Raw genomic sequence first — 23,713 nt, 5'->3', positions numbered from 1 at the left:
AGAAGGTGCTAAATGTGATGTGCTGTCTGACGGGGAAGGAGTGGGGGGGCTGGGCGTTCCTCATTGAGGACCATGTATGTTGCATTGATCCGATCTGTAGTAGACTATGGCAGTATAGCATCTGGTTCAGCAGCCTGGACCTCATTGGAAAGGCTAGATGTCACACAGGGACAAGGACTCAGGATATGTAGTGGGGTGTTTCGGACCTCCCCAGTGGCTGCACTACAGGTGGAGATGGGGGATATGCCTTTTCAGATTAGGAGACAGCAGCTGGCAATTCATTATTGGATCAACCTACAGGGACATGGGGTGTCTCATCCTGCGAAAGGGATTTCACAGGCATGCTGGGAACACGAGCGAAGACAGAACGCTTTAGCTGGGTGGGTAATATCTAGGCGAGGGAGATGGGACTGCATGGAAGGGAGTTTAGTCCAATGGTAGCTATTCCTGTAAATCCACCATGGCTACTCCTGCCTCCAGTAGTTGATCTAGAAGTGTTGGGGAGACTACAGAAATATAGGGAGGGTGTTGATCCATCTGATTTGTTTAAGAGACGTCTGGAAACTGTGTATCAGGATTTTGTGGTTATTTACACAATGGTTCAAAAGATCCAAGGACAGGACCTACTGGGTCAGGATTTGTAGTGCAGGAACATGGGGTGGCAGTCAGGAAACGTATTACAGATCATCTGGCTGTATATACGGCAGAGCTGATGGCCATTCTGTTGGCCTTGCAGAGGGTAAAGGATGTAGTTACTTGCTCTAATTCATGTGCAGTGTTGATGAGTCTCCAGTCCTTTAGGTCCCGTAGCAGACAAGACCTGCTGTATGAGGTGCTACAAACCCATGGCAGGATTAGACAGATGGGCATACAGACACGTTTTACTTGGGTCCCAGCCCATGTGGAGGTGGAGGGGAACGAGGCAGCTGATATACTGGCTAAACAAGCACTTAGTAGTGGGAATGTTGATGTTGTAGTTTTAATGATCGAGGCAGAGGAAAAAAAGCCTGATATGGACAGTGATGGTGCAGAGATAGCAGGAGCAGTGGAATAGAGATACTAAGAGCAGGCATTTATTTCAAGTACAGAGGAAAGTTGGGGAGGACGGCAGGAAGGGACATAAGAGAGGAGGCCATTTTTACAAGATTAAGGGTGGGACACAGCCAGTAGATTAAGGGTGGGACACAGCCAGTAGATTAAGGGTGGGACACAGCCAGTAGATTAAGGGTGGGGCACAGCCAGTAGATTAAGGGTGGGACACAGCCAGTAGATTAAGGGTGGGACACAGCCAGTAGATTAAGGGTGGGACACAGCCAGTAGATTAAGGGTGGGACACAGCCAGTAGATTAAGGGTGGGACACAGCCAGTAGATTAAGGGTGGGACACAGACAGTAGATTAAGGGTGGGACACAGCCAGTAGATTAAGGGTGGGACACAGCCAGTAGATTAAGGGTGGGACACAGCCAGTAGATTAAGGGTGGGACACAGCCAGTAGATTAAGGGTGGGACACAGCCAGTTGAATAAGACCTTAAATGTGATAGGAAAGCATCCAACAGGAAAGTGTGATTATTGCGAGGAAACAGAGACCGTGGAGCATGTATTGCTACAGTGTGGGGAGTATCAGAGGGAAAGAGAGAGGCTGACATCTAGTATGATGAAGAAGAGGATACAGGAAATAAGTTCAGAGTAGATTGAGTGGAACTTCATTAAATATAGTTTCAAATATTTTGTCATATTATTTTAAGAGCAACGGGGCTGGCTGGAAGAATTTAGCTTTCCCTCTCTCTGGCCCAAACTCCAGTACAGTAGGTGGCGGTAACGCACCATAACGTCTCACTAGAACATATTTGATACCGTTGGATGCCAAACGCTTATAAACCCCACCGAAGAAGAGGAAGAAAACAACCCGGAAGCACGTGGAAAGAAAACAGAAAATGCGAGGCTGCTAGGAGTTGCAAACAATTATATGTCAATTTATCGTTTGTTGAGTCACCGGAATAGAGACAGCATTTTTTGGAAGATCACATTTCTAGGCAACAGAAAAAGTTATCCCACTAGTAAGATAGCTAGCAAGCTAACGTTACTCTACTGAGCTTCTCAACATGGTTCGGGCGCTAAGGTACGTTAGCTAGATTTCTTTGTATAAACAGTTATATGCTAGACATTTGACCTTTACATTGTCATGTAAACATTGTCATGTCCAGGTCACTGTTTTTCAAAAGTTATCTATATGTCGCCTATCGAATACGATCAAATGCATATGAATAGAACGGGAGTTACCGTTCAAGTACATGTTTCGTCCGTTCTATTCATTCAATATCTATGCATTTAATCATATCCGAGAGGCGAAATCCAAATAGATTACTTTCGAAAAACTGGGCCCTGGCTTGGATGTGAGAACTTACCCCCTGCTCCATTCAGAACCAAACGCGCCCCTCCGGTGAAGAAGACGGAACAGTTGACGAAGATGACCCTAAAGCATACAAGGACATGCCTGTCCCAGATAAGGTACAGTCTATATATGTAATGGAGAAGCCTGTGTGACTAGAAGTGTGATTTAACTTCACATGTTATCAACATCTGCACAATGTTGATGGGCAACTATGCTTATGGAGCTTGTCCCTTACTTGACCAAGAGTTGTTTATCATTGTTGCTGTTTACCGATTTTTCAACGTACAATCTTTTTAAGAGATCCTCGCAGTATACGAAGGACAAGGTCGACGAGTTCCACGATGACAAAATCTCGGTGAGTCTCCCATCTGTATATTTGAAGAGTTCAACTCCTTAACCCTGGCTATCTTTTTAACCCTACTCCGTCTTTATGTTGCGTATGTTTGCCACTATAGAAACTCATGGCACGTGGTGTTCAGATGGACAGTGACCAGGAAGATGGTGATGACGAGGTGAGTCAAAGGCCAACAACTGCAGGTGAGCAGTATCTAATAGAGCAGAACTTGAATGACTTACCCGTGCAAACGTCACATTGAGCCGATGAGTGTCGTGTGGTTTGCAGGAGGAAGTGATGGCTCTGGACCTCACTGACTCAGAGGAGGAGGAGGAGGAGGAGGAGGAAGAGGCTGATATGGACAGTGATCTGGAGGGGAAGAAGGATGATTGTAATTATACAGCCCAATGTCAACCTACTATAGCAGTTTTTGTACCCACTCAACTATTAACCAGTTTTTTTTTCCCTGCGTGTGTATTTTGCTGAATTAACATGAAATGTGGTTGTTTTCTCCTAGATCTCCCCAATGATATGGCATGGGGAAACAGGAAGAAGATGTTCTATGACTCTGACTATGTGGCTGCCAGTGAGTATTTCACATTTTTATTCATTCATATTATTGAGACCCGTTACCTGTAGTCTTTTATGATTCCTGAATGTTTATATCTGGTTGATGTAGTTACGTTTGTTCGACGTAGGCTGTTTCCTTGAAACGACTCGCTTTTTTGTTTGTTGCAGAGGGGAAATCTCAGCAAGACGCAGAGGCAGAGGATGAAGAGGAAGAGGAAGAAGCTAAGAATATTCAGAGACGATTGGCTGCCGATCTTAGCGAGGAGGATTATGATCTTAACCTCCTTCAGGTATACATTATCAGCAACAAAGTATACAGTTGAAGTCGGATGTTTACATACACTTAGGTTGGAGTCATTAAAACTAGTTTTTCAACCACTCCACAAGTTTCTTGTTAAGAAACTATAGTTTTGGCAAGTTGGTTAGGACATCTACTTTGTGCATGACACAATTCATTTTTCCAACAATTGTTCACAGATTTAATTTATAATTCACTGTGTCACAATTCCAGTGGGTCAGAAGTTTCCATATACTAGGTTGGCTCTGCCTTTAAACAGCTTGGAAAATTCCAGAAAATGGTGTCATGGCTTTAGGAGCTTCTGATAGGCCAATTGACATCATTTGAGTCAATTGGAGGTGTATTTGTTGATGTATTTTTCACGGCCTACAATCAACCTCAGTGCCTCTTTGCTAGACATCATGGGACAATTAAAAGAAATCAGCCAAGACCCCATAAAAAATGATTGACCTCAAGTCTGGTTCATCCTTGGAGCAAGGATAAACACCATGGGACCACGCAGCCGTCATACCGCTCAGGAAGGAGACTCATTCTGTCAACTAGAGATTAATGTACTTTGGTGTGAAAAGTGCAAATCAATCCCAGAACAACAGCAAAGGACCTTGTGAAGATGCTGGAGGAAACGGGTACAAAAGTATCTATATCCACAGTAAAGCAAGTCCCATATCGACACAACCTGAAAGGCCGCTCAGCAAGGAAGAAGCCAACGCTCCAAAACCGCCATTAAAAAAGCCAGACTACGGTTTACAACTGCACATGGGGACAAAGATCATACTTTTTGGAGAAATGTCTAATGAAACAAAAATAGAACTGTTTGGCCATAATGACCATCGTTATGTTTGGTGGAAAAGGGGGAGGCTTGCAAGCCGAAGAACACCATCCCAACCGTGAATCACGGGGGTGGCAGCATCATGTTGTGGGGGTGCTTTGCTGCAGGAGGGACTGGTGCGTCTCACAAAATAGATGGCATCATGAGGACAGAAAATGATGTGGATATATTGAAGAAACATCTCAAGACATCAGTCAGGAAGTTAAAGCCTGGTCGCAAATGGGTCTTCCAAATGGACAATGACCCCAAGCATACTTCCAAAGTTGTGGCAAAATGGCTTAAGGACAACAAAGCCAAGGTATTGGAGTGGCCATCACAACGCCCTGACCTCAATCCTATAGAAAATGTGTGGGCAGAACTGAAAATGCATGTGTGAGCAAGGAGGCCTACAAACATGACTCGGTTACACCAGCTCTGTCAGGAGGAATTGGACAAAATTCACCCAACTTATTGTGGGAAGCTTGTGGAAGGCTACCCAAAATGTTTGACTCAAGTTAAACCATTTAAAGGCAATGTTACCAAATACTAATTGAGTGTATGTAAACTTCTGACCCACTGGGAATGTGATGAAAGAAATAAAAGCTGAAAGAAATAATTATCTTATATTATTCTGACATTTCACATTCTTAAAGTGGTGATCCTAACTGACCTAACAGGCACATTTTACGAGGATTAAATGTCAGGAATTGTGAAAAACTGAGTTTAAATGTGTTTGGCTAAGGTGTATGTCAACTTCCGACTTCACCTGTACATGCTTGAGCCTCTAGCTCTATCGAAGTAAATAAATACATTTTCCTGTTGTCCTCATTGTGTCTGTATGTGTAGGAGTTTGCTGTAGAGGAGCAGGAGGTGGAGAAGGAGAGGATTGTGAAGGACCTGCAGCAGATGTCCCAGAAGGAGAAGATGAAGCTGCTGAAGAAAGAGTCACCAGAGCTACTGGAGCTCATTCAGGACTTTAAGGCAAAGGTGTGATAACCACAACATCACTACTACTCCATGTGCAACAGGATAAGAAACATAGTGTAATCCACACTTAATGTTGTTGAGCCTGTAACAAGCGTTACAGTTACTAATGGTGGTGTTGTGTGGTAATGCCGTGCTGTTTGCCAATGGTGGTGTGTGCAGTTGGCAGAGCTGAAGGACGAGCTGCAGCCTCTTTTGGAGATGGTCAACGATGGACGGATCCCACCAGGAAAGGGTGCCAACTACCTCAGGACCAAACAGCAGCTTTATCTAAAGTAAGTGTGAATGTTATTTGTGACATAAATTGCATGAAGAATGCCAATTAGAATGGCCTCACTTATTGTTATTTCTGTCCTTAGTTACTGCACAAACATCAGTTTCTACCTGGTCCTGAAAGCAAAGCGTATTCCCGCACACAACCACCCTGTGATTGAAAGACTGTTGACTTACAGAAATGTGAGTAGATGCATTTGTCATTTGTGATTTGATCCAATTGTAGGTATACTGTATGTAGTGAACTTAACACAGTGCTTGTCATGTAGTTGGTATGATTCTGATTGTGTCCTATAATAATTGCGTTCTCTGACTGTCCCTGCAGCTGATTAATGAGATGGGTGAGGTAGACGCTCGGCTTGCCCCACAGCTGCGCCAGCTGCTCTCTGCAGACCAGAAGGAGAAGTCCGCTAGAAAGTCGGAGGGCAGCGAGCAGATCACCAACAAAAAGGTCAAGGTGAGAAATGAGTTGGATGTTGGTCCATTGGGTGATGTGTATACTTCAAGGTGGACTCAGCGATATGACGTAGATGCACAAAGTAAACGTATTGGGTCAATTTCTGCAACAACTTCGAGCGTAGAATCACAAGGCTAAACCTCTCTCTGCTGTGTTGGTCCCGTTGCTACCACACTGTAACAGCGCGAAGCGAACCCGTGCGCATATACTGTGTGAGAGGGAAGTCTTGCATCTCGCTCAACGCAATATCTGCGGCGCTGCTCGTGGCAATGTCATTTTGCCGGGTCTACCTTTAAATTGGACTGCTCCCTATGTTGTCAGGTATCTGAAGAGGCTGGGGCGGAATCATCTGAAGACTCATACTCTGACATGGATGAGGAGGCTGCTCTGCGTTTCTACCGAGGTGTGGAGGAGAGGCTGAAACTGAAGAGGAAGCGCAAGGACCCGCAGGCTGAGGAAGGGTGAGCGTTACCCGAGTATATTATAGGGCACCACAGTGGTGTCACAATACCCATAAAACCTAGTGGTCAAACAGGGAAATGGTTCCAATCATTTCCCCACCATTCATTTTTCCCATAGGGGATTTTAGAAACACTTCAAATAAGGGCTGTGTTTCTTGTGGGCTTACCCTGGCCCAATGCTTTGATAACCATGTAAATCTCTCTCTTTCAGACAAGGTGACTTTTATCAATATATTCGGCTCTATTTAAACTCAGATTTGAAAATGCTAATTAGCATCACATTAGACATCTTATCAAATTCTATTTGTCACGTGCGCCGAATACCACAACCTTACTGTGAAATGCTTACTTACAAGCCCTTAACTCTATTTCTTGAAATGCATAGTTGGTTAAGAAATGTTTTACTAAATAAACTAAAGTGAAAAAAAATCATCAAAAAGTAACACAAGAAAATGACATGGCAATAAAGAGGCTATATACAGGGGGTGGCGGTACCGAGTCAATGTGCTGGGGTACAGGTTAGTAATTTGTAAAGTGACTATGGATAGATAATAAACCGCGAGTAGCAGCAGTGTAAAACAAAGGGGGGTGGTCAACGTAAATAGTCCGGGTGGCCATTTTATTAATTGTTCAGCAGTCTTATGGCTTGGGGGTAGAAGCTGTTAAGGAGTCTTTTGGACCTAGACTTGGCGCTTCGGTAACGATTGCCATGCGGTAGCAGAGAGAACAGTCTGACTAGGGTGGCTGGTGTATTGGGCCGTACGCCCTAACCTCTGTAGCGCCTTGCAGTCAGATGCCGAGCAGTTTCCATACCAGGCGGTGATGCAACCGGTCAGGAGATTCTCTGGTGCAGCTGTAGAACCTTTTGAGGATCTGGGGACCCATACTAAGTATTTTCAGTCTCCTGGGGGGGGGTGTTGTCGTGCCCTCTTCACAACTGTCTTGGTGTGTTTGGACCATGATAGTTTGTGGATGCAGAGACCAAGGAACTCAACTCTCGACCCGCTCCACTACAGCCCCATCGATGTTAATGGGGGCCTGTTCGGCCCTCCTTTTCCTGTAGTCCATGGTCAGCTCTTTTGTCTTGCTTACCTTGAGGGAGAGGTTGTTGTCCTGGCACCACACTGTCAGGTCTCTGACCGCCCCCATATAGGCTGTCTCAGCGTTGTCGGTGATCAGTTCTACCACCATTGTGTCGTCAGCAAACTTAATGATGGTGTTGGAGTTGTGCTTGGCCACACAGTCGTGGATGAACAGGGAGTACAGGAGGGGACTAAGCATGCACACCTGAGGAGTCCCCGTGTTGAGGATTAGCGTGGCAGATGTGTTGTTGCCTACCCTTACGACCTGGGGGGCGTCAGGAAGTCCAGGATCCAATTGCAGAGGGGGGTGTTTAGTCCCAGGGCCCTTAGCTTGGTGTAAGTAAGAATTTGTACACACTAGGAGCGCCCCTTCTGGGTGAGCATTTTCTTGTTTTCCTATGGACTTATACAGGTCGTTGAGTGCGGACATCATGCAATACTGCAAACCTCTGCAAGCTCCTGCTGACATCTGCTAACAGGTATCGTGTCAGTTTAAAACTTGCCCAAGACCGTTCACAGAATTGTCAATTTAAAGAAATGTTGCCAATTTATTAATTACAACATTTTAGCTTACAAATAGTTAACCCAGAGATTCTTAGGGTTGCCTCGATTCGTCAGTCTCATCCAGATCATCATGGCATTTGTAGTTCTTTATGATAGCCACATTAGCAGATAATTGGCATTTCATGGGTTGGGGGTAAATACAAGCGAATATATTGATGTTATCAAAACGTCACGCCAGGGTAAGCCTTCACGAAATACAGCCCTTATTTTAAGTGCCCTTACAAAAAAGGATTGCAGTCAGAGTGCAGTATGCTGCAAATACTGCGTCCAAAATAAGTATTTTTTACTGCGGTAGTTTTGTAGTGTAACTGCAGTTAGTGTGGTATAACTGCAGTCCTCTGCAATTACATTGTCCAAAATACCAGTCGACTGCAGTTTCAAAACGGCACTCTTTTTTTGTAAGGCTGTTTCTAAAATCCCCTACGGGAAAAATGAATGGTGGAAAAACGATTCTAACCATTTCCTTGTTTGACCGGATATTGGGTTTGATGGGTATTAGGACATCCTGTGGTTCTCTAATCAAGTTCAAAGAGTAGGAATGAGATGGGCAGGGTTTGATGGTAGATCTGTTTCCTCGTAGCAGATTGGAGGCGGCAGGAGATGACTATGTGGATCCAGATGCCAAGAGACGCATTACCTACCAGGTACAGTGTAACACCCTCTGAGAATTAGAAATGAGTTACACACACATTCAAGTATACAGCAGCCATGATTTATTGTACATCTTAGCCTTTATGTACAATATGAACTGGTTCATGTCTCTTGTTCACATTTTCATTGTACAAAGCACAGTATGAGGCATTTATTCTCCCAATACATGAACACATGGCCTTCAGATCGATCTTGTACTTTGTATGGAAGAGTATTATATTCCCTTCCTGGTTTAAACCATTAGTCTAATTAGCACATGTTGATCTATCCTTTCGGAAGATGGCCAAGAACAAAGGGCTTACACCAAAGAGGAAGAAGATTGACCGCAATCCCAGGGTCAAACACAGAGAGAAGTTCAGACGAGCCAAGATCCGCAGAAAGGGACAGGTTTGTAGACTACATTTAAACGTGGAAGTTGCAGTGTACACAAATCCTATGAATGATTGACTATAAGTGCTTTGCAGGAATTACTGACACCTTCAGGCAGATCTTTCAGAACCACTGCTGTGTACTAATATTATATACAGTATTTGAAAGCAAAATTGACAACTTGTATTGTTTAACTTGTCAATTATGGGCCAAATTACAAAAAGACTGTTGGAATTCCTAGTTCTTCAAACAAATCTACATGAAAGTATTTAATGTATTCCAGGTTCGTGAAGTCCGTCGTGAGGAGACAAGATACAGTGGAGAGCTGTCTGGTATTCGTGCTGGAGTTAAAAAGAGTGTCAAACTCAAGTAACCAACCCAACTGTTTCCTTTAAGGAAGACTGTCAACAGTTCCCTGTAGACTGGAGGGGATTTGTGTGAGTTCTCCAGCACAATGTAATACCAACATACAGTTGGGGTTTAATGTCCCAAGTCTGTCACTTTACCGATGTAATACTGTCTGACATTGTCAGAGTAATCTACTTTGTTGTAATGAAACTGCAATAAAGTTGTTCTTAATCGAGTCAAACTTCGTTTGGTTCCACAACCCACATGTTGTAATCTGCATCCTGACAAGATGGTATGAAACAAAGTTAAGATGCTCAAGGATCCGTTTGCTGTCGTTATGTAATGTTTTTTATTTATTTTTTAGGCAGAGGGTGAGTACTGAAACCTGCTTACCCATGCACATGAATGTCTGGTCTAGGTGGGTGAAAGCCAAGCCAGATAAAATAATGATCCAAACTCGACAAGAATGAATTACAGCCAGATTTAAAACTGAGTTTAGTACACGAGATTGTTCCAAGCCCGGGGACTTGCACTGTACATTAGTGTTCTTACAAGTAGCCAGGTCTCCTAGTAAGCAGCATGGTTTAGGGCAGAACCCAATTAGTCAACTGGTCGATTGTTTGGTCATTAGGCTGTTAGTTGACCAAGGTTGTTTAGTCGACCGAGCAGTAACGTGTGTGTATATATTATATATGTGTGTGTGTGTATGTATATATATATAACGTTCAAAAGTTTGGGGTCACTTAGCAGTGTCCTTGTTTTGAAAGAAAAGCCATTTTCCCCCCATTAAAATAACATCAAATTGATCAGAAATACAGTGTAGACATTGTTAATGTTGTAAATGACTATTGTAGCTGCAATTTTTTTAAATAACATTATGGAATATCTACATCAACAGTGAAGAGGCTACTCCAGGATGCTGGCCTTCTAGACAGAGTTACTCTTTTCCAGTGTCTGTTATTTTGCCCATCTTATTCTTTCATTTTTTTATTGCCCAGTCTGAGATATGGCTTTTTCTTTGCCACCCTGCCTAAACGGCCAGCATCCCAGCCTCTTCACTGTTGATGTAGATATTCCATAATGTTATTTAAAAAATTGCAGTTTCCGGCTACACTGATAACGTTGTGGCTGGTGTTTTGCGGGTACTATTTAATGAAGTTGCTAGTTGAGGACTTGTGATGTGTCTGTTTCTCAAACTAGACATTAATGTACTTGTCCTCTTGCTCAGTTGTGCACCAGGGCCTCCCACTCTTTATATTCTGGTTAGAGCCAGATTGCGCTTTTCTGTGAAGGGAGTAGTACACAGTGCTGTATGAGCTCTTCAGTTTCTTGCATGGAATAGCCTTCATTTCTCAGAACAAAAATAGACTGACGAGTTTCAGAAGAAAGTTCGTTGTTTCTGGCCATTTTGAGCCTGTAATCGAACCCACAAATGCTGACGCTCCAGGTACTCAACTAGTCTAAAGGCCAGTTTTATTGCTTTCATCAGGACAACAGTTTTAAGCTGTGCTAACATGATTGCAAAGGGTTTTCTAATGATCAATTAGCCTTTTAAAATTATAAACTTGGATTAGCTAACACAACGTGCCATTGGAACACAGGTGGTTGCTGATAATGGGTCTCTACACCCATTTAAAGAAATCTGACCTTTCCAGCTAGAAGTAATTTGCAACGTATGTCTGATCAATGTTATTTTAATGGACAAAAAAGGTGCTTTTCTTTAAAAAACAAGGACGTTTCTAAGTGACAACTTTTGAACGGTAGTGTAGGTTCTGGTACTGTTTATATTGAGGTGCAGGAGCGCCACAATTCTTAAGCTAATATATAAGAGGAACAGAAGCTCAAGCAGTAGAAAAAAATGAGGTGCCTGTACTCTGCTCCGGTGAGCTCCTGCCCAAGTCCAGCACTGCTTCTTATCCTAGTGCAAATAGCCTACAGCTGTGTCTGTAGGCCCACAATATTTTATACAATTTTGCAACTTTGCTAGTGCAAGCTTTGGGCTAGACCCAACTCAATAGATACAATGTTTCAAAATAGTTGCAGACAGGCCATGTGTAGCCAGTGATTTATAGAATATTTAATTTTATCAGGTTATTTTCTACCTGCAGGCTGCAATGTTTTTATGTAGGCTATTTTGTTTCCTTCTGGTTATCTAGATCTCTGGTGCCCTCTTGAGGCACGTCTTATATCAAACTAAGTTTAAAGCGTCAGAAGATCAATGCCTATAGTTGAATTTATTAAAACACAAGGTATGTCTATATATGGAAAAATACACTTACAAATTTCAATCAATGAACTGGTCAAAATAACTTTCGGTCAACAAAATGTTTATTTAGTTGGGGAAAGCCCTAGCATGGTTAACTGGGGTCTCAGCCTTGTTGGGTTATGAATTGGCTGTGAGCTGCAGTCAGATTACTGACAATCCTGTCCTCAATCTCTACATCTCTGCTTGCTTCCTCATCTGTGAGTACCAGCTCGGCCTGAGTGTCAGGGGTCACCACCACTACATAACCTCGTCTGGTGTCCAGTACATTGGCTACCACAGCCTGGTGCCGATAGGTGGCCAGAGCCCGCCGAGCTCTGTCCAGCAGGATGGATGGGTCTGTTTCCAGCTTGAAGGAAATCACAAATGCTTGAGGGGCCCAGTCCTTCACCAGCGGCGACAACATCTTAGGGACCATCTTCATACTGATCTACAGGACAGGAAAAAATCTTGACTTAACAGTGGATCTCTAAAAAAGAGCATGTGCCGTTGTATTTGATGGCTTTCTTTACTCACCTGAAGTGGTCCATTGGAAGACTGGATCTTGTGCTCTGGCATGTCAGACGCTGGGATGTAGAAATCCGACACTGCTGCAGCCAAATAAAACATAGCATTGGACCCTGAGTGGAATGAACATAGAGCGCATGTTAGTTATCCCTGCACATCTTTAACAAGCCCTGCTACCACTAGTTGAATGTCAGTACCTACCTATGGGGCTGAGTGCCTGTGCTGCTGCTTTGAGGAGGTGCAGGTACTCGGACAGGGTGCTGAACTCCACAGGCAGAAGAAGCCCTGCCTTTTTCACCGCCTGGTAACGCATCAGGATTTTGGCAATGTTGGGAAGTGCCTGCTGGTTGACCACGACTTGGTCAGAGACCGAACCCCCCTTTCCACTCTCCAGCTGTAGGCTGTCCAGCAGATTAATCCCAGAGTAGAGGCGTGTGAAAGGATATAAGGAACGGTGTCTGTGCAGGAAGATCACAGCATAGCCTGACTCAAGGAAGTACTCTGCCGAGGAGGCTCCGCGCCGGCCACTGCTGAAGTTATCCAGGAAGCGGACGGTGCGGGACTCCAGGGGGACTTTGGTGCCTCCTGAGGTGATAAGCACTACCCTGTGCCCTGCAGCCCTGTGCTGCACAGCAAAAGCTGCCATCTGCCCTTTGACCTCCTCTACATGGGAGGGAACAGCAAACTCTTCAGACAGCTTCCCTTCTGCAGTGAGGGTCCTGGGGTCTGCCATGCCTGGTTGGCCGAGGAGAGGGGGGAACATCAGCTTACAAGACAAATATTACATTGAAAAGGAATGTGAAACCTAACATGCATTGCAGAGTATGTAATTAAGCAATATGGGGGGGGGGGGGTATATGGCCAATATACCACGGCTAAGGGATGTTCTTATGCACAACATGGAGTGCCTGGATACAGCCCTTAGCCATGGTATATTGGCCGTATACCACAAACCTCCAAGGTGCCTTATTGCTATTATAAACTAGTTAACAACGTAATTATAGCTGTCAAAATAAATGTTGTCATACCTGTGGTATACAGTCTGATATACCACGGCTGTCAGCCGCTCAGCATTCAGGGCTCAAACCACCCAGTATATAATTTGGTTTAAAGCTGCAATATGTAACTTTTTGGGTGACCAAACCAGATTTACATACAAAATGTGAGTTTTAGATCTATATTTCTCATCGAAAGCAAGTCTAAGAAGCGGTAGAACTGTTTTGTGTTATTTCTATGCTTCACATTTTAATGTTTCGTTTTTGCGTCTTTTGGTTTTGTATACCAGCTTTACACTGCTGAAAATGCTATATTTTTGGTTATGGACAAGATATTTCACAGCGGTTTAGATAGAACAATGATTCTCAACACTATACCTGTTTTTTGTTGTTGTCACAAACTGAAATTAGGGGAACTATTCGAATTTTAACAACCAAGAAATGGCCGTGCACCGTTAAAGTCGTGGAGAGGAGCCAAGCCATCAATCTCTTAGATAATGTACGTTTTTGGTAGGAATAAGGATACTTGTGACCTTGACAAACTTTTGAGGGGACGAACAGTAGTCACTGGTTGATTATTTGAAAGAGTATCTGGTTTGCCTCTATGATACGTAAGTATGTTAGACTCACCTTTGTCTACTAGCTACAACTTTACTGCACTTTACAGCAGTTAACGTTATGCCTTAGAAAATGCGGTTCACACTAGCTGCTATTACAAGGAAGTTCATTGGCATGGAACACGCACCTAAGATCATTCGGCTAATGTTGCAGTTATCAGTGAATTAGCTTAATATTCATATGAATCTTATTCATTCATAGAAACATTCCTTACTTTTAAAAGGCACCGAGGGAAAAACGTAGCTGATGATTGAGATGTACCGGGCGACTTCCGGATGCTGTCTGGCGTGATGTCTTCTTCGATTAGCTACATTCATTGGAATGTAAAGAACTCGGGAATTATGTCGCCGCCTAACGTCGTGGAGGTTGAATTGGCAGGTGACTGCATTACAAATGATTCCAACAACAAAGGGAATGTAGGGGCTAGCCTATACATTGTGTTTCAGTTATTTATCACACTTAAACCATTTTTTCCGATATAATAATAACCCACGTAGTGATTCAGTGGCCCTTTTCCTAGATACTTTTAGTCACAGGCAAACAACCTCCTGTCCCATGAAGGTCCAGACCTGGCAGGGGTTGTAGTAAGCTTCCTTAGAAAGGCTATACACATAAGGCAAACTTCAAACAAATTCGGAGACTGCAGGATTACCACTCCGCTGCCAGCAATGAAGTGATTCAGGGGGAACACCTGAGCTAAAAATCAGCGACAGGACAAGTGCACTACCTACAAGTCCACATCTCTTGGCAGATGCTGCAGTCCTGAAAGCAACATATAGGAGAAGATAGTGGAAACTGAGGTTTTGTTTGAAACTGCTAGTGAGTCGGGTGAAGATAATAGCACAGAGATGAATGTGTTGTGATTGAATAAGTGGGATGGATATTGTTTGTCGAAGTGTCAATTTCTGTATTTTGTTTGGCGTTGTTTTGCAGTCTTTCACGCAATGGATTTGTATTTTCTCATTCAATACCCCGCCCAGCTGGTGGCGGTAATGCACCATTAATATTGGATGCCAAGCGCCGTTAAACCCCATCGAAGAAGAAAAAGAGGCTATATCCGCTTTCAGTGAGCTCCAAAAGGGACAGTGACAAATGTTTTGTTGTTTTGTCTGTGCTCCAGCACTTTGGATTTGAAATGATACAATAACTAAGAGGTTAAAATGCAGACTTTAAGCTTTAATTTGAGGCTATTTTCATCCATATCGGGGGAACTGTTCAGAAAGTACAGCAATTACAGTTTGTGACGCTACAAACTTGTTGGATGCAATTGCTATTTGTTTTGGATGTGTTTCAGCTGATTTTGTGCCCAATAGAAATTAATGGTAAAAATTGTAAAAAAAATGTATTATCATTTTTGAGTCACTTTTATTGTAAATAAGAATAGGATATGTTTCTAAACACTTCTATATTAATATGGACGCTACGGTGATTACGGATAGTCCTGAATGAATCGTGAATAATGATGAGTGAGAAAGCTACAGACGCACAGTTATCATACCCCCAAGACATGCTGACCTCTTACCATTACAATAACAGGGAAGGTTAGTATTTTTGGGGGTGGGTATGATGAACTGGGTTTGGTGGATGCCAGGATAATGGTCTGGGGCTCTTTTTCGTGGTTCGGGCTAGGCCCCTTAGCTCCAGTGAAGGGAAATCTTAATGCTACAGCATGCAATTACATTCTAGATGATTCTGTGCTTCCAACTTTGCTGCAAAAGTTTGGGGAAGGCCCTATCCTGTTTCAGCACGACAATGCTCCCGTGCACAAAGGGGGACTGAGGCTGCTACCCTGACCTTGGTGAACATGGTGGCTAGTCACCTTCAACATGCTAAATCATATCATCACATTTTATTTATTGATTTTAGTCCAGCGTTCAATACAATGCAAATACACACTGCTGAAACGACTACTGTACCTGAATGTCAACGAAGGACTCGCAGGTTGGATCAAGGACTTTTTAACTGACCGCCCACAGAGGGTCCTCATGAATGGGGCCCTCTCTGATGTACTGACCCTGAACACAGGGGTATGTCCTTTCACTGTTGTAGTTCTCTATCTACACTAACGAGAAGAAGAGCCGAGGAAACAATGTGAGCCTTTTAAAGTACGCGGATGACATGGCTCTGGTAGGACTCTTTTTTTAAAGATGCTACATCAGATGGGGACAGCTATTTTAAACAGACCAACAACCTTCAAGAATGGTGTCGGTCAAGTGGCCTCCACATCAATGTGGAAAAGACAAAGGAGCTGATCATCAAGGGCAACAACTTGCCAATGTCCCAACCACTCTCTCTGAACGACCAACCATTGGAGGTGGTTGAGGGTTTTAAATACCGAGGGACACAAATTGATAACAAGCTAAGTTTTACAGATAATGCAGACTGCAGTTGTAAAAAAAAAAATTAAGCAAGCCAACGCCTGTTCTTAATCAGGAAATGAAAGGGGTTTGAGGTCAGCCAGGATGCTTTGGAGAGGGTGTACTGCAGCTTGGTGGAGGGCACCCTCACGTTCAATATGACAGTCTGCTATGGTAATCTGAGTGTGAGGAGCAAAAGGAAACTGACCAGAATAGGAAACACAGCCAGCAAAGTAATTGGTCGACCACATGCACATTTGAGAATTCTGTTCCACAAGGCAACCAAAAAGAAGGCACTGGCTGTTGTTGGCGACCCCTCCCACCCTCAGTTTGAGGCTTCCCTCTGGCTGGTGCTTCAGAATGCCCATGTGTAAACAGTATAACTTTAGACCGTCCCCTCGCCCATACCCTCTGCACACATCAACAACAGTCACCCACGAAGCATCGTTACCCATCGCTCCACAAAAGCCGCGGCCCTTGCAGAGCAAGGGGAACTACTACTTCAAGGTCTCAGAGCAAGTGACGTCACCGATTGAAACGCTATTTAGCGCGCACCGCTAAACTATCCGTTTCACACCCGTTACACATGGCCAAGAAAAACGTGTTCAAACATTCACTCGTTCCTTGTGCTGTTGGACTACTAAATGCAAAGTACATTGTATCGGTATATGTACTTATCTATCTAGTGCAGTTGGGACAGTGGTCGGTTGGGAGTGAATGTATTAATGTCCTCTATGTTGTTAGTGTATGCAACATGATGGGCTGATTGGTTTAAATGTGTATGATGTGAGAATGTACGTGATTACTTTAATTAAGGTGATGCCAAGGAAAAATGTCCATCCTGGATGGACAATAAAGTTATATTCTATTAATGATTTTGGAATGAGATATTCGGCGAGCAGGTGTCCACATACTTTTGGTCATGTGTATTTGGACAGGAAGAAATATGAATCGCAACCTGTTTGCGGCGCAAGTGAAGCATTTTCAATGTTAATCCACTGGAGGTGCTGTTGCCTCACTAAAAACTGGATGAGGAAACTGAAATGATACTGAACCAGACTAGCTCAGATTAGACGTTTTTGAGTCCAGCAAGGTATGATGAATTGACCGAAATGTCAATGCATGTCTCATGAAGATGAACATTATTAAGATCCTAGCTGACAGGATGCTTCTAAAAACAGTGCAAAATATCTAAAGTAAATAAAATAGCAAAATAATTCATTTCTTCCAAATAAATATGACCTCTAGTAGTACTATAGTAACTCCTGTAATAAGATTATGAAGAGCTAACACCTCGAACACACCTACAGTATTTTTACGCAAAATGGTACGCAACATCATTTGGATATGTGTGCAACAAAATTTCAGCTTTCACATGCTACCATTTCCGCCAAGCCATCGATCTATGCATACAATTCGATGCATACCTTCGATATATTCAACGTAGGCACCACAAAGAACGCACTGCAACAGCCTCTACAACGCAATGCAGTATGGCTAATGCAGAGTTCCACTGGAAATGAATATACTTCTTCTGGTGTACCAAAATACAAGGCACTGCTGGAGTGATCGAGGCGTAAGAACACATAGAAACAACTTTTTTTGTATTTAGTTGTTATTACAATGATTGAGTAAATATGTGTTGTTATTCTTATTGTTATTCTTACTACAGTTATTACTATTGTTGTTTTTATTAAAGTAGTTGAAGAAGAGAGAGGACAGTGAAGTAGGGGACTAGTTTTTGTGGCTGTGTACATCTCCAAGTGCAGTTTGTAATTTGTGTCGTTCTCGTGTTTCATGAACATTATTAAGATAATGCTCCATGTAGCTGACAGGATGCGTCTAACAGTGTAATAGATCTAAAGAAAGTCAAGAAAATAGCTAAATTAATAATGTCTTGCTGATAAATATAACCTCGAGTGGTACTGTAGTGCGAGTATTAATAAGCTAAGAAACAACATTTTTTAAATCACGTATGTTGTTGTAATTATAATTATTGAGTAAATATGTGTTGTTATTATTATTGTGAACGTAGTTCTAGCAGAGGCAGGGAGAGAGGGGGGACAGTGAAGTAGAGGACTAGTTTTTGTGGCTGTGTACATCGCCGAGTGCAGTAATGTAGCCAGTGCAGTTTGTAATTTGCGTCGTTCTCTGAATTGTATTGAAAGTAGTTCCGGGTATTTTTTTTTGTTGTAGCCTGTGTAGAAAACGACAGAGTCCCGGATGTTGGCTGTCGAGACTGGACTCGAGAGAAAGGCGAACGGGAAAAGGCAGAGAAGCCGAAGAGGGACGACACTGGCGAGAGTTCAACGGGTCTTACCTAGGACAAACTCCAAGAGCATAGGCACCTGAGGGACTTTCTTGTTGAAGAAGAGGTGAAAGGGGAGGGGCAGATACTTCAATACTGCCCTGGACCAAGGTAACGACCTGACATACCCAGGGTAAGTGAGCTGTAAGAACATGGGAATGGTAGTTGAACTGAGGCCCATGAAATGGACGACTTTCATGGGGGAAGTGAGCTGTACTGAAGTTCTGGGGATTGAATTCAGCAATCAGGCCTTGATAGTTTTATTTTTGCTGGGACGGGGTGTATAGGGACATCATTCGTAACGATCCAGGTAGCTCGTTTCCTAACACGATAACTAGCATGCTTGATCACAATGCGTAGGTAGCTAGCTTATAACTCTCGAACTTGACAGTTAGCACCATTGACAACTGAACAACTTTGACAGCTAACGCCACGGTAGCATTCGTTTTTCCATATCTTTAGCTAACTAGCCATATTGAAAAGAAGCCCGACCATTCTTTGACAAGGTGTGTTGCTAAAAGGTTAGCCATTTTAGCAACATTTATCCAAGCTAAGTTGCTATCGTTAGCTAATTTGGGAATGGGTCACACTGTGCGCACACTGTATTTAGCTAACTCGAGCTAGCCAGCTTGACTGGCTGGTACGTTTGGTCCTTCATCAGCTGTTGGAATGCGTTACGTCTGTCAATTTAATGTTGTCTGACTTTGTGGGATTTCCCGAGATATGGATGATAATCAATGGTCTTAAGCGTCTACTTTAACTAGCTCATCAAAAATGTATGCATTGTCAAAATGTCACTGGCTAGTTTGGCTACCTGAAGTGAAGAATTTAAGGGGGAAAAAAAGCACTTGAGAGCAAGGCTTTGTTGATCAGTTGATTCAGGTTATAGTAGTTCTGACTTGCACAACCGATGACTCCAGAACCAGGGATGTAACACCAACTCCTGATTTGTTAGCTACAGATTGTACGCCTGATAATGTGACATAACCACATATTGTTGGTGTCCATACTGGGCGTTACATGAAAGCACCATACAAACCACCGCCATAGATTTGATCAATTTAGCTGTTCTTTGCGATATTTATTTCGTTCTCGATTCCGTGAAAAAAAAGTATATATTTTTTCATTTCCAGTTACAAGTCGATATACAAAACCCAGCGAAAACTCGGATAATATTTTTGTTGTTGTATTGCGTGAGGATGTTCCTCGCCATCGTAGCTTATGCACATATGGCATTTCCCAGCATCTTTGCAGGAGCCAGGTGTTGGAACCGAAATTATTTTAAAATAGTTCTGTTGTGAGCAGAATTTTGTATTTATTTTTCAAATAATTTTTATTTCTGTTGAGGTAAAAAATAAAGTTCTGAACCAGTTCGAACCCCCGAAAAGTTACGGTTCATATATATAGTTTACGTAAATATATATTTTTGTTGTTGTGTGAAATCAACATCGTTTTTACTTTTAGCTCATTAATTTACTCCGATTAGGGCCAATAGAGCAGCAACGCGTAAGATAGTTGTTTACATGTTTTGATTGGTCAGATAATTACAGGAGCTAGATGTAACTGGGGAGAGGGTCAGACATATAGGGGGATTGGCTTGAAGCTCTGAACATCATGACGGAATTGGAATGTATTTGGGCTATTACTAGCACTATAACTTCACCGAATTAGATAACTAATAGACAATATTTTTGAAAAAAATATTAAACACTAAAAATAACGTCATTAACCAGTTCTCAAGATTTGAAAATGACGATTCTGTTCTGGAACACTAGAAATCACTTTCGTTCCTGGTCCTGTTTCCGTTGCTCTGAAAATGTACTTATTTTCCCTGAACCGGTTCCAAACCCTGGCAGAAACTAGTTGTTTCAATGCATCACGGCTGCAGTCACGTAGTAGATGACAGCTTGTCATACAATGTGACTAAAAACAAAGTTCTGCACACATGTAAGAGGTATTCAGTGCATTTGGAAAGTATTCAGACCCCTTGACTTTTTCCACGTTTTGTTATGTTAGTCATAACTTTAATATGGAATCGAGTACTTATTTTCCTCAATCAAGATACAATACCCCATAATGATGAAGCAAAACATGTTTTTAGAATTGTTTGCTAATTGATTCAAAAATAAAAAACGGATACCTTATTTACATAAGGATTCAGACTAGAGGTCGACCGATTATGATTTTTCAACGCCGATACCGATTATTGGAGGACCAAAAAAGCCGATACTGATTAATCGGCCATTTGTTTTTATTTGTAATAATGACAATTACAACAATACTGAATGAACACTTATTTTAACTTAATACTGTATAATACATCAATAAAATCAATTTAGCCTCAAGTAAATAATGAAACATATTAAATTTAGTTTAAATAATGCAAAAACAAAGTGTTGGAGAAGAAAGTAAAAGTACAATATATGCTATGTAAGAAAGCTAACGTTAACGTTCCTTGCTCGGAACATGAGAACATATGAAAGCTGGTGGTTCCTTTTAACATGAGTCTTCAATATTCCCAGGTAAGAAGTTTAAGGTTGTAGTTATCATAGGAATTATAGGACTATTTCCCTCTACCATTTGTATTTAATTAACCGTTGACTATTGGATGTTCTTATAGACACTTTAGTGTTGCCAGTGTAACAGTATAGCTTCCGTCCCTCTCCTCGCTCCTCCCTGGGCTCGAACCAGCAACACAACGACAACAGCCACCACATCGAAGCAGCGTTACCCATGCAGAGCAAGGGAAACAACCACCCCAAGGCTCAGAGCGAGTAGCGCGTGCTAATTATCCAGCCATTTCACTTCGGTTACACCAGCCTGATCTCGGGAGTTGATAGGCTTGAAGTCCTAAACAGCGCAATGCTTGACTCACAACGAAGAGCTGCTGGCAAAACGCACGAGAGTGCTGTTTGACTGAATGTTTACGTGCCTGCTTCTGCCTACCACCGCTCAGTCAGATACTTGTATGCTCAGTCAGATTATATGCAACGCAGGACAAGCTAGATAATATCTAGTAATATCATCAACCATGTGTAGTTAACTAGTGATTATGATTGATTGTTTTTATAAGATAAGTTTAATGCTAGCTAGAAACTTACCTTGGCTTACTGCATTTGCGTAACAGGCAGTTTCCTTGTGGAGTGCAACGAGAGAGAGGCAGGTCGTTATTGCGTTGGACTAGTTAACTGTAAGGTTGCAAGATCGGGTCCCCCGAGCTGACAAGGTGAAAATCTGTCGTTCTGCCCCTGAACGAGGCAGTTAACCCAGAGGTAGGTCGTGTAAAAACAAAAAAAAATTGTTATGAAAACCTGAAACCGGCCCTAATTAATCGGCCATTCCGATTAATCGGTCGACCTCTAATTCAGACCCTTTGCTATGAGCCTCAAAAAATTACCTGAGGTGCATCCTGTTTCCATTGAACATCCTTGATGTTTCTACAACTTGATTGGACATGATTTAGAAATGCACACACCAGTCTATATAAAGTCCCACAGTTGACAGTGCATGTCAGAGCAAGAACCAAGCCATGAGGTCGAAGAGCTCCCAGACAAGATTGTGTCCTGGCACAGATCTGGGGAAGGGTGCCAAAACATTTCTGCAGCATTGAAGGTCCCTAACAACACAATGGCCTCATCATTCTTCAATGGAAGAAGTTTGGAACCACCAAGACTCTTTTTAGAGCTGGCCGCCCCAGACAAACTGAGCAATTGGGGGAGTAGGGCCTTGGTCAGGGAGGTGACCAAGAAGCCAATGGTAACTCTGACAGAGAGTTGTCCTTCTGGAAGGTTCTCCCATCTCTGCAGCACTCCACAAATCAGGCCTTTATGGTAGTGGCCAGACAGAACCCACTCCTCAGTAAAAGGCATCTGACAGCCAGCTTGGAGTTTTGTCGAAAGGTACCTAGAGACTCTCCAACCATGAGAAACAAGATTCTCTGGTCTGATGAAACCAAGATTGAACTATTTTGCCTGAATGCCAAGTGTCACGTCTGGAGGAAATCTGACACCATCCCTACGGTGAAGGCATGGTGGTAGCCTCATGTTGTGAGGATGTTTCTCAGGGATTGGGAGACTAGTCCGGATCGAGGGAGAGATGTACAGAGAGAACCTGTCCAGAGCACTAAGGACCTCAACAGGACAACAACCATAAGCACACAGCCAAGACAACACAGGAGTGGCTTTGGGACAAGTCTCTGAATGTCCTTGATTGGCCCAGCCAGAGCTCGAACTTGAACCCGATCGAACATCTCTGGAGAAACCTTAAAAACAGCTGTGCAGAGACGCTCACCATCCAACCTGACAGGGCTTCAGAGGAGAATGGGAGAAATTTCCCAAATACAGGTGTGCCAAGCTTGTAGCATTTTTGTATTTAACCTTTTATTTGTCCAGGCTAGTCAGTTAAGAACAAATTCTTATTTACAACAACGCCCTATGGGACTCCCAATCATGGCCTGTTGTGATACAGCCTGGATTCAAATCAGGGTGTCTGTAGTGACTCCTCAGCACTGAGATGCAGTGCCTTAGACTGCTGCCCCACTCGGGAGCCCCGAGAAAACTCTAGGCTGTAATCGCTGCCAAAGGTGCTTCAACAAGGTACTGAGTAAAGGGTCTGAATATTGCAGTAAAAAAAATAAGCACATTTTAAAACCAGTTTTTGCTTTGTCATGATGGGGTATTGTGTTTAGATTGAGGGGGGGGACTATTTAAATCATTAGAATAAGCCTGTAAAGTAACAAAGTGGAGAAAGTTAAGGGGTCTGAATACTTTCCTAATGCACTGTATCTCACATGATACAAAACATAAATTCAGAAAGATATTAATCTATGGTTTTTGTAGAATCACCTACAACTGGAAAATGACATTTTGAAGAATTTATTTTGTTCTCGATTTGGAGAAGAAGAAAAAAAGTATCGGCAAGAACAGGTTAGTTGCATAATTGATGGCGGCGGTTTGTATGCGACTTTCCTGTAATGTACTACTTAAAATATTTGGTTATATCACATGATCTGGTGTAAAATATGTAGCTACAGTTTTTTCTGTTATCACATGTCTACAAAACAGAGGTTAAGTT

General features: G+C 42.7%; 3 protein-coding genes across 5 annotated transcripts in view; 2 read left to right on the top strand and 1 right to left on the bottom strand.

Moving 5' to 3' along the window:
* The first annotated feature begins 1,887 nt into the window (after positions 1-1,887).
* On the top strand, positions 1,888-9,827 carry LOC115136695 (something about silencing protein 10). Its single transcript, XM_029672380.2, is given in 16 exon segments — positions 1,888-2,120; positions 2,423-2,457; positions 2,460-2,509; positions 2,692-2,748; positions 2,849-2,905; positions 3,016-3,118; positions 3,245-3,313; positions 3,466-3,587; positions 5,250-5,390; positions 5,550-5,662; positions 5,747-5,843; positions 5,986-6,117; positions 6,439-6,578; positions 8,808-8,868; positions 9,155-9,262; positions 9,528-9,827. Coding segments are annotated over 16 exon segments (1,392 nt in total). The 5' UTR covers positions 1,888-2,103; the 3' UTR covers positions 9,618-9,827.
* Positions 9,828-11,902: 2,075 nt separating this feature from the next.
* ppcs (phosphopantothenoylcysteine synthetase) lies at positions 11,903-14,277 on the bottom strand. Of its 2 annotated transcripts, none has more exons than XM_029686959.2 (4): positions 14,190-14,277; positions 12,564-13,097; positions 12,372-12,475; positions 11,903-12,285 (listed from the first exon to the last, which is right to left on the bottom strand). In XM_029686959.2, exons 2-4 carry the CDS (start codon positions 13,093-13,095, stop codon positions 11,962-11,964), a joined length of 960 nt encoding a protein of 319 aa, XP_029542819.1. In that variant the 5' UTR covers positions 13,096-13,097; positions 14,190-14,277; the 3' UTR covers positions 11,903-11,961. The 2 variants fall into 2 exon arrangements, with proteins under 2 accessions (XP_029542819.1, XP_029542824.1); XM_029686964.2 differs by lacking the exon at positions 14,190-14,277 and adding an exon at positions 13,988-14,151.
* Positions 14,278-17,778: 3,501 nt separating this feature from the next.
* Positions 17,779-23,713, top strand: part of LOC115136689 (forkhead box protein J3-like) — an 86,526-nt gene continuing 80,591 nt past the window's right edge. The window contains exons 1-2 of one of the 2 annotated variants that reach the window (XM_029672360.2): positions 17,779-17,908; positions 18,529-18,773. The gene's annotated coding sequence lies outside the window, so the exon portion shown is untranslated. Of the gene's footprint in view, positions 17,909-18,528; positions 18,774-23,713 lie in introns of those variants that run through there. The other variant, XM_065027146.1, reaches the window with a different exon arrangement.

This window comes from Oncorhynchus nerka, linkage group LG2 (assembly GCF_034236695.1).
Source record: "Oncorhynchus nerka isolate Pitt River linkage group LG2, Oner_Uvic_2.0, whole genome shotgun sequence".
Classification (NCBI taxonomy): Eukaryota; Metazoa; Chordata; class Actinopteri; order Salmoniformes; family Salmonidae; genus Oncorhynchus; species Oncorhynchus nerka.
The sequence above is the reverse complement of the archived record's forward strand: the minus strand, read 5'-3'. Positions and strand labels throughout refer to the sequence as shown.

What these genes read in the sequence shown, in the direction of transcription:
- ppcs (XM_029686959.2), bottom strand. Translation starts at nt 13,095, where the DNA reads ATGGCAGACCCCAGGACCCTCACTGCAGAAGGGAAGCTGTCTGAAGAG. An exon ending in ACAGGCACTCAGCCCCATAG is followed by an intron (nt 12,476 to 12,563) that starts GTAGGTACTGAC and finishes CATTCCACTCAG; the next exon opens with GGTCCAATGCTATGTTTTAT. An exon ending in CTTCCAATGGACCACTTCAG is followed by an intron (nt 12,286 to 12,371) that starts GTGAGTAAAGAA and finishes CCTGTCCTGTAG; the next exon opens with ATCAGTATGAAGATGGTCCC.